Source organism: Misgurnus anguillicaudatus, chromosome 25 (genome assembly GCF_027580225.2).
Source record: "Misgurnus anguillicaudatus chromosome 25, ASM2758022v2, whole genome shotgun sequence".
NCBI lineage: Eukaryota > Metazoa > Chordata > Actinopteri > Cypriniformes > Cobitidae > Misgurnus > Misgurnus anguillicaudatus.
This window is the reverse complement of record NC_073361.2, coordinates 18,071,546-18,089,141: the sequence shown is the minus strand read 5'-3', so window position 1 is coordinate 18,089,141 and position 17,596 is coordinate 18,071,546. Positions and strand designations below refer to the sequence as shown.

The 17,596-nt window shown below is 36.0% G+C and overlaps 3 protein-coding genes across 6 annotated transcripts in view; all 3 read left to right on the top strand.

The window, feature by feature from the left end:
• Positions 1-8,796, top strand: part of armc3 (armadillo repeat containing 3) — a 41,558-nt gene extending 32,762 nt beyond the window's left edge. For 3 of the 4 annotated variants that reach the window (XM_073864030.1, XM_055182546.2, XM_055182548.2), the window contains 12 exons: positions 24-218; positions 438-621; positions 2,601-2,753; positions 2,883-2,991; positions 3,122-3,371; positions 3,526-3,662; positions 5,096-5,264; positions 5,372-5,472; positions 6,522-6,620; positions 6,781-6,969; positions 7,056-7,218; positions 8,403-8,796. In XM_073864030.1, the coding sequence (XP_073720131.1) occupies positions 24-218; positions 438-621; positions 2,601-2,753; positions 2,883-2,991; positions 3,122-3,371; positions 3,526-3,662; positions 5,096-5,264; positions 5,372-5,472; positions 6,522-6,620; positions 6,781-6,969; positions 7,056-7,218; positions 8,403-8,603 (1,950 nt within the window). In that variant the 3' untranslated portion in view covers positions 8,604-8,796. The remainder of the gene's footprint in view (positions 1-23; positions 219-437; positions 622-2,600; positions 2,754-2,882; positions 2,992-3,121; positions 3,372-3,525; positions 3,663-5,095; positions 5,265-5,371; positions 5,473-6,521; positions 6,621-6,780; positions 6,970-7,055; positions 7,219-8,402) is intronic. The other variant, XM_055182549.2, reaches the window with a different exon arrangement.
• A 177-nt stretch (positions 8,797-8,973) lies between these two features.
• msrb2 (methionine sulfoxide reductase B2) lies at positions 8,974-12,489 on the top strand. Its single transcript, XM_055182556.2, has 5 exons — positions 8,974-9,388; positions 11,384-11,481; positions 11,642-11,718; positions 11,993-12,140; positions 12,308-12,489. The coding sequence occupies exons 1-5, from the start codon at positions 9,274-9,276 to the stop codon at positions 12,410-12,412; spliced, it is 543 nt and encodes a 180-aa protein (XP_055038531.1). The 5' UTR covers positions 8,974-9,273; the 3' UTR covers positions 12,413-12,489.
• Positions 12,490-12,799: 310 nt separating this feature from the next.
• On the top strand, positions 12,800-17,413 carry c8g (complement component 8, gamma polypeptide). Its single transcript, XM_055182554.2, has 7 exons — positions 12,800-13,092; positions 13,299-13,435; positions 14,292-14,362; positions 14,800-14,907; positions 15,290-15,391; positions 15,978-16,007; positions 16,692-17,413. Exons 1-7 carry the CDS (start codon positions 12,919-12,921, stop codon positions 16,700-16,702), a joined length of 633 nt encoding a protein of 210 aa, XP_055038529.1. The 5' UTR covers positions 12,800-12,918; the 3' UTR covers positions 16,703-17,413.
• The last annotated feature ends 183 nt before the right edge of the window (positions 17,414-17,596 follow it).

The following is a 17,596-nucleotide window of genomic DNA, read 5'->3' as shown; positions in this document are numbered from 1 at the left end:
ATTTGTGCTTTGTGCACATTCAGGACTTTCAGAATCGAGCGGCCGTGCATGGACTAAATGGGTTCCCCCCGCTTCTGGATCTGCTTCGCTCAGAGTTCCCTGTTATTCAGCAGCTTGCCCTGCGCACCATAGAGACCATCACCAGTGACAGTGAGAGTCATGTTGCTTTTAGGAACGCACAGGGTCTCAACCGAATCCAGGAGGTCCTTGCAACCAAAGTAGGCCAATTATTGTCATCTGAATTATTTATAAGCACTTTGACACCAGATCTTCTACATTACATGCAGTCTGGAGTTTAATGGGCATTAGAGAAGTGTAAAATTTTAAACTTCCTGTATGCAAAGCAGAATTGAAACTACTTTTACTACTTCTGTCTTACTGGCAATGTCAAGCAATCTGCATTATAATTGAGCAACAAATTTGTTATCTTTATACAGAAGTTTAGCGACCTGCATGAGGTGGCTCTTAGGGTTATCTCAAACTGTTTGGAAGACAGCGAGTCCATGCAGCTTTTTCAAGAGATGGGCGGCCTTGAGCAACTGCTGCAGTTTGTTGTCACACCCACAATGCCTGAGGTGCAGGCTAATGCAGTCAAAGCCATAGCCAGGATGGCACACAACGGTACGAAAACACACATTTATCGAGAGGAAAAACCATGATATTTTGCTTTTTTGCTATATATAAAGCAAATAATATAAATCACAAATCATTATATTACACTGCAAGAAATGCAGTCTAAAAAATTGTCTAAAAATTCTTAAATTAAGATGCTTTTTCTTGGTGAGCAAAATGACCCAATAAAATATGTCTAGTTTTTAGACCAAAATTAACAAATTTAAGTGATTTTGTGCATAAAACAAGCAAAAAATCTACCAATGGGGTAAGCAAAAAAATCTTGAAAAAATTTTTAAACACTAAATTCAAGAAAAATTTGCTTAACCCATTGGCAGATATTTTTGCTTGTTTTATTTAAGAATTTTTAGATATTTTTACTGAATACAAGACAAAAATACTAAGCACATTTTTTTTGAAAATCTTTTTTTTTCCATTGTATACACTGTATACATTGTAAATGACTTTCTCACTTAGTATTTTTGTCTTGTTTTAAGTACAAATATCTAAAAATTCTAAAATCAAGATGAGCAAAATTCTAAAATCAAGATGAGCAAAATTACTAGAAAAATCTAGTTTATTTATATATATATATATATATATATATATATATATATATATATATATATATATATATATATATATATATATATATATATGTAAGCAATAAGGTACGAGAGGCTGTGCTGTGTATACAGCACTTGCCTCGAGCACCTTATTGCTTTTATAAAACGGTTACCAAACAATATTAAAGTAAAAAAAATATGAGTGCAACTTTCATGAAGTTAAATCAATAAAAGCATTCTATGCATTTGGCTAGAAAAAATAGTCCCTGACTGCGAACAACAACATGAAAGCTCAAATAAAAACAACAAACTGTTCTCAGACTTTGTCTCATTATATGTTTATGTGTAAAATGCATCTTGATTTGAGAATTTTTAGATATTTGTACTAAAAACAAGACATTTTTGCAGTGTATTTCTTATAGTGGAAGATACAGGTTCTGCAGTCTAAATAATAAATAAAGTTTATAAAGAAGCTGAAAAATATCTGTCTGACACCAAAATATAACTTTTGCTGGTATAACCCAAAAATATTTTGTTTTATTATGGAATATTACATTGTTTATTGTAAATTATTTATCAGTACAGATCCAAAACACATTTTTTTTATTCACGTGTCCTCATAATCTTTAATCAAAATCATTAACTTATGCTCCCCTTTAAAACGACATCTCTTTCAATAATGATCTATGTCTTGGCTTAAGGGCAGGGCTATTGAATGTCCAATAACCAGACTTCCAACTTCGAATTGATCCAATCTATTCCCAATTGACGAAATCAAGTCCCGCCCACTTTTTTCATTCCACAAGCCATTTCAATCAGAAATACCTTTACACATTAAATTAAGTACAATGTTGTGTTACAATGCTAAAAACAAAGTTGTGACTCCGGAGTTAGCGCTATATGCTAGGTAATGTTATGTGCTAGCGTTTAAGCTAAAGTTCTACTACTGACTTTACAGTCACGTTTTGCAGGTTCATGCTGAAAAAAACACAAACTTACCACTTAGAAACATCAATTAACAATCTCCAAACAATGGATTATTCCTCAAAATCTGTATCTTCGTTTGATACAGGCTCAAACATAAGGTCTGTTTACACACACACAGAACTACTGAAGGAGCTGCTCTGTAAAACAGCCAATCAGAGAAGAGCTCAACATTATTATTTATGATATGGTAATAATAGACCATTTCATTCTAAGGGTTGTAAATGGACTTGTAAACGGTCTCTGGATAATGTTTGCACTTAATAAAGCCACATACATTTTATGTAGATGTCAGAGAACAATTTAACATATTATTTCAATGCATTCCTTGGCACCTTTAAAAATGTCATATTGACAGATATTTTACCAAAGTTACCTGACAGACATGTTTACAGTGCATGACATTTCAGATCTATACTCTTTCTATATCCCATCAAGGTGAGAACCGAAAAATCCTTCATGAACAAAATGTAGAAAAGGCCCTCACTGACCTTCTTGCAGAGGAGAATGACAACATCCGCACAGCTACGTGCCAAGCTATTGCCACCGTGAGCAAGAACCTGTCCAGCAGAGAGACTTTCAGATGTTTGGGTAATCTAATGTAAAATCAAGCATCACAGGAGTGCAAAAACTGTCTCCCTTTTTTGTTGAAATGATTCTTTGGTTATTCTTTGGTGTCGAATGGGATTTCAGCTGATGATGAAGGTCTGTATTTCTCAGATGCGATCAAGCTCATCGTACAACTGCTGAACAGTGAGCAAAGTGATGTAAGAACAGGTGCAGCAGAGGCCCTATCCAATTTGACTCACAGCAGCAAGCTTAATGCATAGTGAGTTCTGCCACATCTTTGACCATCTTATTATGATTTCACCATGCAACTATAATTCAAGTTTGGTTGTCTACAAAATTCAGGCTTACAGTATTGACAGCAGCTTATTTTAACTTTGTCCTACATCCAGTGCGGTGTACGATGCAGAGGGCGACAAGCTTCTGGTGCAACAGCTGCAAGGCAGCTGCGCGGGAGCAGCTGTGCACGCCGCAGCGGCCTTGACAAACATGGCATCGCTGGAGGACCTGCGCATGTGCATTCTGGCCCATGGAGCTATGCCAGCCTTGGTGGGACTGCTACAATCCACTGAAAATCACATACTCATAAGTGCAACGCAGGCTGTGGCTGCACTGGCCTGTGATGCTGAGGCCAGATTGGAGGTATTGTCACAAAGGTCAATTTTAAAGGTCTCACAGCTCAGTTCAATGCAGTGTGTAGGAAAAGCAAATGGCACTATTTATTTCTCCTGGTCAGGGGTGTGAAAGGACTAAAAGAGTGTGATATATGTGTGATTTAATACATTTTTACGTGCAGCTGAGGAGTGTCGGAGGTCTGCCACATTTAATCAGACTGCTCAGATCGATCAATGCTGAGGTACGGAAGAATGCCTGCTGGGCAGTTTGTGTGTGTGCAGATGATGAAATAACTGCCATAAAGTTGTGCAATGCAGGGTGAGCATTTGTATCCACTACACTTTTACATTTTATGCATTTGGCAGACACTTTTATCCATTGTGACTTATATTCAAGCTAAAGCTTACATTTGATCAGTATGTGTGTACTCTTGGATCTAACATATGACCTTTGCACTGCTAACACAATGCTCATACCTTCAAATGATGTACTCACATTGAAATCACATTTGTTATCGCATTTAAAGGGGACATATCACAAAATCAGACTTTTTTCATGTTTAAAGGGACTGTAAGTAGGATTTTAAGTGTTTTATTAATCAAAATCAATTTGGAAAGGCGAGGCGCTAGAGAGCACTGTTCGTATGAATGCAAAATACAATTTCACCACTAGATGGGGGTAAATCCTACTTATTGCCCCTTTAAAGGTGCAGTGTATAAATTTGAGAAGGATCTATTGACAAAAATTAAATATAATATAGATTACTATATTATCAGTGGTGTATAAAGACCTTGCATAATAAACCGCTCTGTTTTTATAACATTAGAATGAGCTGTTTTTATCTACATACATGACGGGTCCCCTTACATGGAAGTCGCCATTTTGCACCACCAAGTTTCTACAGTAGACCTAAAGTTTCGTCACTACATTGTCTCAGATGACGAAATATTTGTCCTGTGATGGCTATTGTAGCTTCTCTATATGCTTTGAAAGGGAAGGGTCAGCAGCGGGACTTAGCCCTTGGTTGCAGTTCTCAACCTCACCACCAGATGCCGCTAAAATATACACACTGCACCTTTAAGGGCTATAATTGGGTTCCCAGTGCTTCGATCAACCCAGAAAATGTGAAAAAGATCAACCCAGTAACTTAGTTTTGGTAAGTCATTGAAATTTGGCTCCCCTTGTGATGTCAGAAGAGGATAATACCGCCCCTTAATCTGCAGTATCCAACCACAGCACTGCCATTTAGTGCAAATATCAGCTTATTTGCATTTAGAAGGACAGCACATTTTTGTCCACACTTACACAGTGGCAATTTTTACATGCTATAATAAGCATAATCTATGTGGTATGTTGAGCTAGAACTTCACATATGTACTCTGGAGACACCAAATACTCATTTGACGTCTTTAAAACCCTTTAAAAGGGTTTTAAAGTTTACTTAGAGTAGAACCAGTAGATGTCAGTAAAACTCCAGTTTTCTTGTTATTTTCTTTTATCTGCTTTGAGTTGAGTAGATTCAAGCTTTAAGTATGTCACAAAACATAACATTGCATCCTAAAATGAAGAGAAAATATGAGAATTTTACTTTAATAAACTTTAAAATAAATAAAGGTTCTCTTTTGCATCTTTGACTATAACAAGCACAATATTTTATTGTAATTACCATTATTCATGACATTGATTCTAACTAAGCTATGCAATACACAATTTTTTACCTTCATGTTTTGTTTTTGTTTTTGTTGTTACAGAGCTCTAGAGATACTCCAAGAAATCAACCTGTCATCTCACCGTAAAAGCAAATTAAGTGAGGTAGCACTGCAGAAACTTCTGGACAACAATCTATCATTGAAGTATAGTCTGACAGGACACCTGTCACCCACTGATATAACCACTGATGGATTCTATGACCCTGGACAGGTACAAACGGAAATCTTTTCAGCGACACAAATATAATTAATTATTAAAGTTGGACAAAAAAAAATTTTTGAACCTCCTGAACTTGCTTTCTCTTTTTTCTTTACCAGATAAGATCGGGTCAACAGGTTTCTACTTTGGAAGATCTATCAAAACAGGTTGTCAACCAACATCGAGCCATCATCGCAGTTAATGGAAAAACGCCAGATCAGTATGTCAAGGCCAAGGGTCATGTTTTTGCAACATCTTATGCTATGCTTTGATCTACACCAGACTGTCACATGCAGCTGTATTTACTTTTTGTGCCATTTTAAGGGGAACCTTTATCACACTAAACTTCCTAAGACCTACGTAAAAAATTGCACTTTAACTTCTCACTTTAAAGGGGAAAAAGCTCTATGTGGAGAATAAAGACTTTCACAGTCTGTCCTCTTCCACGCCATTAGGTCTAAAGCAGCACACTGTCACTTGAATATTAAATACCTCTCCGTTGCACAACAGATAGATGTAGATAGATTAACGTCTCCCCAGGGGAAAATTCTTTTGCATTCATTGGCTTGGAATCTGACCCAGAGCTCCCACAGGAGAAATGGGAATTCTGCCACTGAACCACTAATGCTGAAGGCCTAAACAGCACAATTTGTTTTCAGACACTTAAATTTATTACAAACAGTACATTAATTTATCGCTATATAAAAGCGTAACGAGTTTGTTTTGATGCACCGATCTCTCTGTTTTATTATCCAAATCTGTTCAAAGGTCATTTGAGTGAGATGCATTTCCACAGCCTGCAAAAGTACATTTTGTCATGTGGTTTTACCTTTTACTGCATTAAAGGTGCAGTGTGTAATTTTTAGAAGGATCTCTTGACAGTAATGCAAAATAATATACAAAACTATATTATCAGGGGTGTATAAAGACCTTTTTATAATGATCCGTTTTTATTGCCTTAGAATGAGATGTTTTTATCTACATACACAGAAGGTCTCCTTACGTGGAAGTCGCCATTTTGTGACGCCATGTTTCTACAGAAGCCCTTAACGGACAAACTTTGTTTACTAAGTTGTCTCCATCAATGACATGTTTTTCTGGTGGCGGCTAACGTAGCTTCTCTATGCGTTTCAAAAGCAAGGGGTGAGCAGTGGACTGAGCCGTTGGTTGCAATTCGCAACCTCACCACTAGATGCTGCTAAAATTTACACACTGCACCTTTAAGTATGTTTAGAGGTTTATGTTCATTCGTTATTCCTCTTCTCTCAGGCCGATTGCTAAAGGAACAGATGATCGTAAACCGGACAGTCCAACAGAAACCGGCACCTCATCAGTTATGAGCAGCAAGCGAAGCAGTAAAACACCAATGTGTGTTTTTTATTACATTTTTCAAGCACTTTTGTACAAACCAGAACATATAAGATCATATACACTTGATCACTTCGTATAAAACCCACATTGCCGTTGCTAGTGTCTTGCTCTACCAGATGAGCTTTTAAAAGTATTAAATCTCTCTTTTTTTCTCAAGTAAAATGAAGGGAAAAGGTCAAAAAGAGGAAAAGAAGGATGAAGAGGATTTTAAGCCCCAGCCTGACGTGGTTCTGGAGGAAACGTGGAAGCTGCCATACGATGCTGAGTTTCATAACCTTGTCAAAGAGGCAACCAAGTCTGTCTTGCCTCTTCAAGATGAGGTTAAGATGTATAGCGCTTTAGCCGTGTAAGCCTAAACCAAAACTTGTGTCATTTTTTTCCTCCTGTTTTACTTTTCAACAGCATCCACATGACTTATGTGATTTATCATAGGTTGGTGTGTGATGCGATGGGTGGACAGGTTGAGCCAGGGAAACAGCATGACTTTCTGTGGGAACTTCACATAAGTGAGCTGAAACTTGAAGTCCAGTCCAACATCATTCCAATTGGCAAGATTAAAAAGGGCACCTACTACCACAGAGCACTGCTTTTTAAGGTGCTGCAGAGATACTGTATGCGTGTGTGTATAAGTCTATCTATAGACACTTTCGTATGATTCGGTTTGGACCACATCACATTATGACTTCAGAATGTCTGCATTGTAATTCACTTATGCATATACACTCACGTAAAGGATTATTAGGAACACCCTACTAATACTGTGTTCGACCCCCTTTCGCCTTCAGAACTGCTTAAATTCTACGTGGCATTGATTCAACAAGGTGCTGAAAGCATTCTTTAGAAATTTTGGCCCATTTTGATAGGATAGCATCTTGCAGTTGATGGAGATTTGTGGGATGCACATCCAGGGCATGAAGCTCCCGTTCCACCACATCCCAAAGATGCTCTATTGGGTTGAGATTTGGTGACTGTGGGGGCCATTTTATTACAGGGAACTCATTGTCATGTTCAAGAAACCAATTTAAAATGATTCAAGCTTTGTGACATGGTGCATTATCCTGCTGGAAGTAGCCATCAGAGGATGGGTACATGGTGGTCATAAAGGGATGGACAAGGTCAGAAACAATGCTCAGTCTTGTGCAGGGTCTTCTGCTGTTGTAGCCCTTCCGCCTCAAGGTTGTGCGTGTTGTGGCTTCACAAATGCTTTGCTGCATACCTCGGTTGTAACAAGTGGATATTTCAGTCAAAGTTGCTCTTCTTTCAGCTTGAATCGGTCGGCCCATTCTCCTCTGATCTCTAGCATCAACAAGGCATTTTCGCCCCCACAGGACTTCCCCATACTGGATGTTTTTCCCTTTTCACACCATTCTTTGTAAACCCTAGAAATGGATGTGTGTGAAAATCCCAGTACCTGAGCAGATTGTGAAATACTCACACTGGCCCGTCTGGCACCAACAACCATGCCACGCTCAAAATTGCTTTTACGCTTAAATCACATTTCTTTCCAATTCTGACATTCAGTTTGGAGTTCAGGAGATTGTCTTGACCAGGACCACACCCCTAAATGCATTGACGCAACTGCCATGTGATTGCTTGATTAGATAATTGCATTAATGAGAAATTGAACAGGTGTTCCTAATAATCCTTTAGGTGTGTGTATTCTTACTCCCATATTTCCTACATTGCATTATTCATGAAACTGCTGCTGCTGTTATCATCATATTTGAAATGTACATCACCCAATTTGTGTATAACAGAATAATTTGCTAATTATTTTAGGTTCTTGCTGATAGAATTGGACTGAGCTGCAGTCTCGTGAGAGGACAATACAATCGTGCCTGGAACGAAATCCTGCTTGTCAAAGGTGGAAAGAAACGTGGTTATGCTCAGCCTGAGAGCTACGTCATAGATCTCATGCACCAACCTGGCAACCTCATGAAAAGCAACTCACCAGCAGCTCAAGCATATCAAAGCATTTAAGTGCACCTATACTTCAAATGTGTATTTTACTGATGTTTTATTATTTTATTCTATTACACATTATTTTATTTTTGTGTGTGTTTACCCTATACAGCATGTGGACCAAATGTCCCCTCAAAATGGCATAAAGTTCTGTTTAGGGGTTGGGTTAGGTGTTAACAAAATTATAATAAAAGATTTTGACAAAAAATGACACATTGCAAAATCAATGTAAAATACAATATAATTTTTTTATTATATTCATATAAATGAAGCAAATACATTTATGTTGCTTCTTGTTGTTTGCATAACCTTTACAATTCAGGTCAAATATATTTGTAGCTACATATGTTTAAAGCGTCACATTTTTTCCCTATGAAGGTCAAAGTCGATAAAATATAGGTTGGAATGATAAGCGCGAGAACTCCCCGATAAGACAACAAAAATAAGCAGCAAAAATAGATTTTTTTTGTAAATATTTTTTTTTACATCCAGTTACTCGAGTGACGGCACGTGCAAGGTTTGATCCGGACGAGCGTGACCCATACGTGTGTCAGTTGTGACCAGTTTCTGCTGCTTTTGTGGGAGGGCATGAAGACAACACAGCTCAATTCAGCAGCTTTAGTCTATGCAAAAGTAGCTTGAGATCCGACAAATTTACACCAGTGCATAAACTAATATATCGAGAAGTATGTCACGCATTCTAGTTCGTTTCTCTTCAGTGTTTTCCAATGGAGCTGTCAAATCAATATCACCAAAGAAGAGGATGTTTGTAGGGATTCGGCAGATTTCTACAGAGCCAACGGGTATGGGGATGTTCATTTTTCGATGTATATTATAATTGTAATTATGTAACTCTGTTACATATTTGTATTTTGGATATTTTTTTTTATATTTTTAATTCTGTGCCAAGCATGCGCAATATTAAATTGTCAACAGAGAGTACAGTTATTTTAGTCATGTAGTTCAGACCATGCGTGACCTGATTACTCAAGTGTTTTTTTATGGTGTGGGCTTTCGAGAAAGGCCCCCAAAATAAACAAATTGCACGTGGTTTTTACTTGGAAACGTTAGACAAATAAATGTCTTAGTCTGTGCACTGGGGAAATACACTATTTTACCAGGAAACACCTCATTTATAACAAATTAAATAATTCAGACCAACCAAATAACAAACACGAGTCAATAACTAAAATATAAACTAACTTATTTTTGTGAGCTTCTTGTGAAAATTATTTATTCACTCACACACTTTTAAGACAGTAATAGGCCAGACATGTAGCTCACTCTGTTGTAAGTAGGCTACATAATTTGTGTTTTAATTTACAATTTTTTAATGTACAATATGGGTGTTCTTTGTCAAGACTGATATTGTGTAAACGTTTCTGTCTCCCCCACATCGCTGCTTTTCGACTTTCCAAGAGATGAGACAGACTCATCTGTCTCTGCGACCCCAAACTTAATCTAAAAATCCCACCTGATACTCAGGCGCATTAACAAACATGTGTCGAACACTAGGTGGCGCTATAATGAACGTCTTTGCTTTTTGGTTTGCATTAATCTAATCCTTTGTCCCATGGAAAGAAAGTATCAATAAAATTGTTTACGTTATTTGTAACGTCATAAATTCCATATTTCACGACGTCATAAACATACCTGTGTCATGTGATGTGAGAGCAGGTGAAATTTTGTTTGGATCAGAGCTAATGCCAGTGAAATCTAAAATGCCCCTATAAGCTTAATGGGCAACTTGGTTACGAATATATTTGTAGAAAGTCGTACATCGAGTACCAAATTTTTTTTAAATCGTAGAATATTTTTGCCATGTTTAAAAACACGTGCCCGGTTGCCTGAAAGTCCTAAAGCTAAGAAATCCCTGAGATATAAGGTTAAGGGTACCCTTAATAAAAATGGGTTGCAAGAAAAAAAAGTTTTCACTTAGGGAACCATAAGGCTGTCAATTTGATAAGTATTTACTAAATCATGCTAAAGTATTATTACCTTAAATTCTGCTATGTTGCTACAAAGTCCTACCCATTTCACCAAAAAAACTTATGGGACAGTCCCTAACGTCGCACGCAATGGCTGATTTTATGGTTACCAACGCACATTTCTAATGATCGAAATAATCCCTTAAAGAAAAGTGATGCGCATGGTTTATGACGTTACTTGTAACGTCATAAATTCCATATTCCAAGAGGTGGAACACATCTGTGTCACGTGATGTCAGACAGCGAATGAATTGAGTGAACAACAATTTATTTTTCTGATAATTCATCTTGAGACTTTTATCACTAGCCATGTTTCCATCACCATGATTTTATGCTTTTTTTGAAGTATAACGAGTGATGGAAACGATTAAAAATCCCTTAGTTTGCTAATAGGTTTACGCTAGCTTAATGTGGTTTTTGATTTATGCGAAAAAGAGTAATTGCCGAATTAATTCTGACGTAGCGTACATTAAACCCACGGGACTGACCCGTCTAGCTGTTTCAGCTGTCGTTGTCTTTACCATATATGGAGCTCGACTTCGTCGCAACGTCCTCGTTCCTAGTGCCTTCATCAAAAATCAGCATTTTTTTTCTGTGCATAGCATTTAGTTTGGCAATTACAAGCTGCACTGCTAATAATTAATAACTTGCTCCATCGTGTCTCCATTTTCCAAGCGTGCCTTTTGTTTACTGTTGGTTGCTAGGTTACCACCGGCGTCATTCGCAGGAACAACTTGATGGAACTTGATTGTGATTTATTTATTTTGTGTGTGTGCGTGCGTGCGTGTGTGCGTGTTTGTTTGTGTGCAGGTTTGCTGTCTTTGACAAGATATGATCAGTCCACAGACTGGCAAAGGAAGTTGACTCCAGAACAGTATGTTGTAACCAGAGAAAAGGGCACAGAGGTGGTAAGTTGCATTGTTGCAATGAACACAAATATAGGCTACTAATAAAACAGCGTGTTGGTCTGACCATAATGTGCAAACTTATGTAAATAAACAATACACAATGTATTTTTCAAGAAAGAACACCATTTATAGAACCCATATTATAATTTCTATTTTATAGCCATTCAGTGGCATCTACCTGAACCACAATGAGGTGGGCATGTACCATTGTGTATGTTGTGACTCCCCACTTTTTAGGTAAGCTTCCATTAAATTAAAGACAGTCCCTGCTGACCCCCCCCCCCAAAAAAAACAACTAAATTACAGTAACAAATTTGTTCTCATGCTCATTAAATATTTTTAAACAATAGATGCTTTGATATTTTTAACTTCAGCTTTTTAGCTACATTTTATGTGTTTTAGGAATATTTCAATAGAAAAAATAGAAAATTAAAGGAAAACAACTTATAATGCTTGTGTGCTACACATAACAAAATAAAACAAAAATAATTACAATTTTGCCTCCAAACAGCTCAGAAGCGAAATATGATGCAGGAGCTGGGTGGCCATCATTCTATGAGGCTCATGGTACATGGGAAAAGGATGAAAGTCATGCCAACATTGTCCGTCGCCCTGACAACTCACTTGGTAGCACAGGGACAGAGGTTATCTGTAAACATGTAAGTGTAGGGGACAGTGATGTAAAACAATCTGTTGTGCTCTTACTTATTATATATTGCATCAGCGGTAATTCCACTCATAAAATAGACATCTCTTCCGATAGTCTTTAGATTTATTAAAATGTCTTGATGGCATATTGTTATAACATGTGGTTTTGTTTGTACAGTGTGCTGCTCATCTTGGACATGTCTTTGATGATGGTCCAGATCCAACTGGTCAGCGATTCTGCATAAACAGCGTTGCTCTAAACTTCAAGCCAAGAGAAATGTAAACCAGACGTTACGTCACTGGACAGTATTGTAGTTATTCAGTGCAAATAAAGTCAACCTATGGCATTTGAATAACAAATGATCTATTGTGGTGTATGCTATGAGTTACACTAAAGTTTTAATCTTGGAAAAATGCATATGCATAAATTGCAGTGATTATTTTAACACTTCAGATCGACCACCCTAAAAAGATTTAATTCCTCTCCTGTGCATGTGTGCACTGTGTTATTCCTTATCTAACTTGTATTTTTTTTGTACATTAAAATGCAATAATCTAAACTAAAATGACTGTTTTATTCATAAACAACGGATGTGAACGTCTGTGTGCACAAGCAATTTTGGGTGGGTTTGTTAAGAGTTAATAATAAACCCTGAACAAAGGGTCATCATCCTTATCTGTGTGTGGACACTGGACGGTTAACCAACAGCTGTTAGAAAGGAGTTATTACTAAAACTCTAACCAACCAATTGTACAAAAAAAACTTTAAAAAAGTGATTTAAAGCTGTGATGATTCGACTTTGGACACGTTTGGTGTTTGTTCTGGTATGGCTCAGTCTTTGGGAGTCTGCTGAGACACGAAGAACCCGGTACAAACCAGCACCACCACAGAAGCCAAAACAAACCGAGAAAGATAAAGCTATTGAGAAACTAGCTCCAGGTCAAAACATCAACATTAATCAGGTAAATCCCAACATTACTTTGTAATAGCAAATCAAATGTAATCATTTTGTCACAATAAATGTTAAAGTGAGCATTCTTTTATGGATTAACATAATTAATATTACTTGTCCAGACTAACATATAACTTTTGTTATAGAATCAATTAGAAAAGTTATTTAACAGAAACCTATGAGAAACTTTACTTACGATAAGAATTTGCTCTCTAGATGAGTGGGAAATGGCACCTGATTTCTGTGGCATCAAGGTGTAAGAGTCTCATACAGAAGGGCTTCAAATTGGAGAGCACTACCATAAACTTGAATGTCAATGGTGACAAGGTGTCTATAAGCACTATAACCAAACTGTGAGTAGCACCACAAGGGGGAGAACTTCAGGTTGCTCTGTTAATTAAAGTCCTGCCAACTGACCTATAACTTTATTTTATCTAAACCTTGCATGTTCTTTAACCAAAATATATATTATATCTTAGCCACCCATCTCATGGTTTGTAACTTGTCAAATATTGTTTACTAATTTTTTTAAAAAAAACCTGTGCCTCCCAAAATTTATTTCTGCTTTTCTGTTTTCCATGAGCCAATATTTTTCAAATGTGTCATAATATTTACTTGTTGCGTTTTGAAGAAGGAATTGCAATTATTTTCACATGGTAAAATAGTAATCATTTATTTATTATTTTTTAGTTATTTTTTATTTACTAGAAGAATTCCATTCTGTTAATATTATATAATATTTTATTAGCAATTTGCATGAACAAGCAATGAATTGTTGCATAACATTAAAAAGAAAAAATTCTCACAACTGATGCCATTACATAATTACAAGATCATGAGCTGCAAGCAAAAACAATACTGGGCGGTTTCCCAGACAGGGTTTAGATTAAATCCAGACTAGGCTTTAGTTATATTAGGACATTTAAGTAATTTTTACAAACAATACAAAAAACAATACTGGTGTGCATCTTGAGACAAAACAAGGGTACTGATATATGTTAAAATATGTCAGTGCAAGGTGTTTTGAAATTAAAGCAGCCAAAACATGCATTTTAGTCTGGGACTAGGATAAACCCTGTCTGGGAAACCGCCACATCTAGTTTAGATTAAACCTGTTTACAATATCCAGCATGTCAGATGTATTAAATGTCATGTGTTTCACTTAAAACAAATGTCTCTCCATTTGTTCATCCATTGTGTGTCTGTAAGAAATTATGAGTGTTGGGAGATCAAGCAAAACTTTAAGACCACCAAGACCCCTGGACATCTCTTGCTCAATGGTGAGTGTCTGATTCAAACAAAACCTCATTGACCAACAGACCAATGGTTTTAAAAGATGTCTTACAAAATTATCTAAAGTGCCTTGTAAAAAGTGAAACGTTTTTTCAATTTAAATGTTTTTACGATGCAAAATGGAAGTTAAAAAAAACTTTCAAATTTTAGGTGCTGCCAATTAAAGTAATTTTTTAAAGTTGATCCAACTATTAACTTTTTACAGCTTAGTTGTAAATCTTTCCCTGGCTTTATCTGATCATCAACTAGTATGAGATGCCAGTACTTGCATAATCTGTCAAAATAATTCTGAGAATAAAAAACATGTTTAGACAAGCATTAAAACACTTTTATAAAGCATATTGTGTTTAAACCACCACATGCAAGATATTTCCTTAAATCTGCACAGAAACATTAACACTAAATATCTTACCCTCAATCATAGGTAGGACACCCAGTGAGAATGTGGATATATTTGTGGTTGATACAGACTATAGCTCCTATGCTGTGTTGGTTTTCAAGAAAGCGGGGAAAATTACCATAAAACTATACGGTAGGCATCTATAAACTCATTACCAATTTCCTTTAATAACATAACACTTGACTATCTTTGTGTTACTGCATAATGGATCGATAACCAATAAACATCCATGCTAATAAATACAATAAAAACCATCACATGCATTTTATTTAATGTTGTATTGGTTATAATGGAAGCTGAAATGGTCTTTGTGGGTCTGTAATGTTATCTGGGCCCAGTCCTAGTGGAATAAGCCCCAAAACACACTACATAAAGGAATTGTGTAATGGTTTTAATGATAAACAGCTGATGGTTCTAACATATTCTGACATAATTTGTTTTATAGATAGTTTAATAGAAAACTGTAGTTCATAGAAAGTATAAACCTTCAAGCAAACTGTTGTTTCTTTTAAAGGACGCAAGGGCATTGTGCCTGATAAAGTATTGGATGCATTTGAGGATCGTGCAAAGACATTTGATTTAGGATTGGATCTTGTTTTTCAGTTTCCACATTATGGTGAGACAGAACACATTCCCATTATTATTCTTTTTGTATTTTGAAATGATACCAGTAGGCCTATTATTTACCTCTTTTTAATGCATGCATGTACTATGTATGTAATTACTGTAAAGTTGCTTTACCTCAATGCAAAAATATAGAAAGACATTTGAAATTGTACTTTTACCAAATTACTGTATTGTAATATAATCCCAGCTAACAATGTTTGGTTCCCAAAACGTTTTCCTAACGTAGTTTTTGGTTCTAAAAACGTTTCCCTAACGTTAGTTTTTTGTTCCCATAACTTTCTTTTTTTAGGTTTGTTTTTGGTTAGCCAGAATAGTTTTCTTTACAGAAATAGAACATTAGTTTTAGGTTAGTTTAACGAGTTTCTAACGTTATTCTAACGCTATAACGTTAGGAGAACGTTAGAAGAATGTTAGAAAAAACATTAAACTAACCTAAAAATAACGTTCTCCTAACGTTATTATAACGTTACGTAACGTTAGAAAACGTAAAACTAACCTAAAACTAACGTTAGGGGAACGTTCTGTGTTTGCTGGGATAGTTATGAAGACGTGTTTAACTCGAGACTCTTTTACAGGCTTTTGCGAGTCCGTTGATAAAGTGCTGGGTGAGATATATTCTTCTTCTTCTTCTTATTATTATTATTATTATTATTTTACTTTTGACTCATTTACATTATACATCCTAAATTAACTGCATGTAAATCCATCTTTACTGCGTGGTACACTTGATTCCCGAACGAATCGTACTTTTGAATCATTCGGGTGAACCGATTATCAGATTATGTTAAATAGGCTACTTTGCTTTAACGTGCTGATACATGTGTGATACATTCTGTAGACAGTTACACCACAATAAGTTAATGTGTAGTTTTAAAAACTGCAATATTGCACTACAATAAAATATCAGTGAATCGTTTTTCCCCAAATCATTTCGTTTTAACGAATCATTTGAACGAACCGATTCACCTAATCGAATCTGGTCTCTGAATGGTCTGGTTCTGTGTCGTTGCTTGGTGTAGGGTAACATTTCCTGATTGGCTGACAGAAATTTTACGCTTCAAAAATAAGCCAATCCAACCCCCAGTTAATACTTGTGCAACATGTTAGCATCACGTTTTCTGTCAGTGTGTTCTGTAACACAAAAGGTTTTGTAACAGAGAAAAAAAGATACGTTTTGTAATCTTTGCATTGCTGCATAGGCTTAAGTTATATGTCTATTGTCTACACCTCAAAATATCTTGTTACCCTCAACTTTTCAATCTAACTTTGTTTTTTTCTTTGTCCTCTAGAAATGCCCTAAGACTGACCTCCATCTTATTGCATAAATTCAGATTGAAAGATACAAGCACTCACTGCATATTCAAACCACAGAGAAAATATTTTGGTCATGCATGCAAATAATTTAAATAAAGTTGTTGTGTAATTTCAGTTTTAAGGTTATTCATGAACAATAGAAAAACAAGCTGGTAATGGTAATTTCACTTTCAATGTTTTGTCATTACAAGGAGCAAATTACAAAGAAAATATATTTTAGTAAAGTCTTACTTAAGTTAATATCTTTAAATAAGATAAAATATCTTTATCTTAAGGGTTTACTTACAAAACAAGGTTACTGGTAAGATTATTCGGGCTTGTGACGCAACTCTTTAAACGAGACTTTGCTTGCCCACCCTTTCCAAATTACACAACTGAAAGGATAAACATGTTACATATCCAGTAGAAGGAAATCATTATGTCATGAAAAACATCTGTTTTAAACAGAAACGAACCTTATGAACTAATTTGAAATACAATTAATCTGTTAGTTACTGCAGAACATCAAATTTGCACATGCAAGTTTCTATAAAAATGTACTGTCCTTTCTGGTGTTCAAAAATGACAATCATTGCTTTTCTTTCACTTATTATACCACACCAAAGCCTGTTGCTTAATTCATGTGATTCAATATCCTTGTCTTTGTTTTAAAGTCATGTTTCTGAAGGCCAAAATAAAGCATTAAAATGTCCCCTAACTATCACACAATCCTGGAAAATGTCTATGGCTGTTTGCATGTTGGATAGTGGCTATTCTATTTATTTATTTATTATATTGTAGCATGTACAATTCAGTGAACTGTAATTTAATACAAAAGTTAATAAGAACATGTTTTTGTGTTATAGGGATGGTTTCCCAGACAGGGATTAGCTTAAACCAG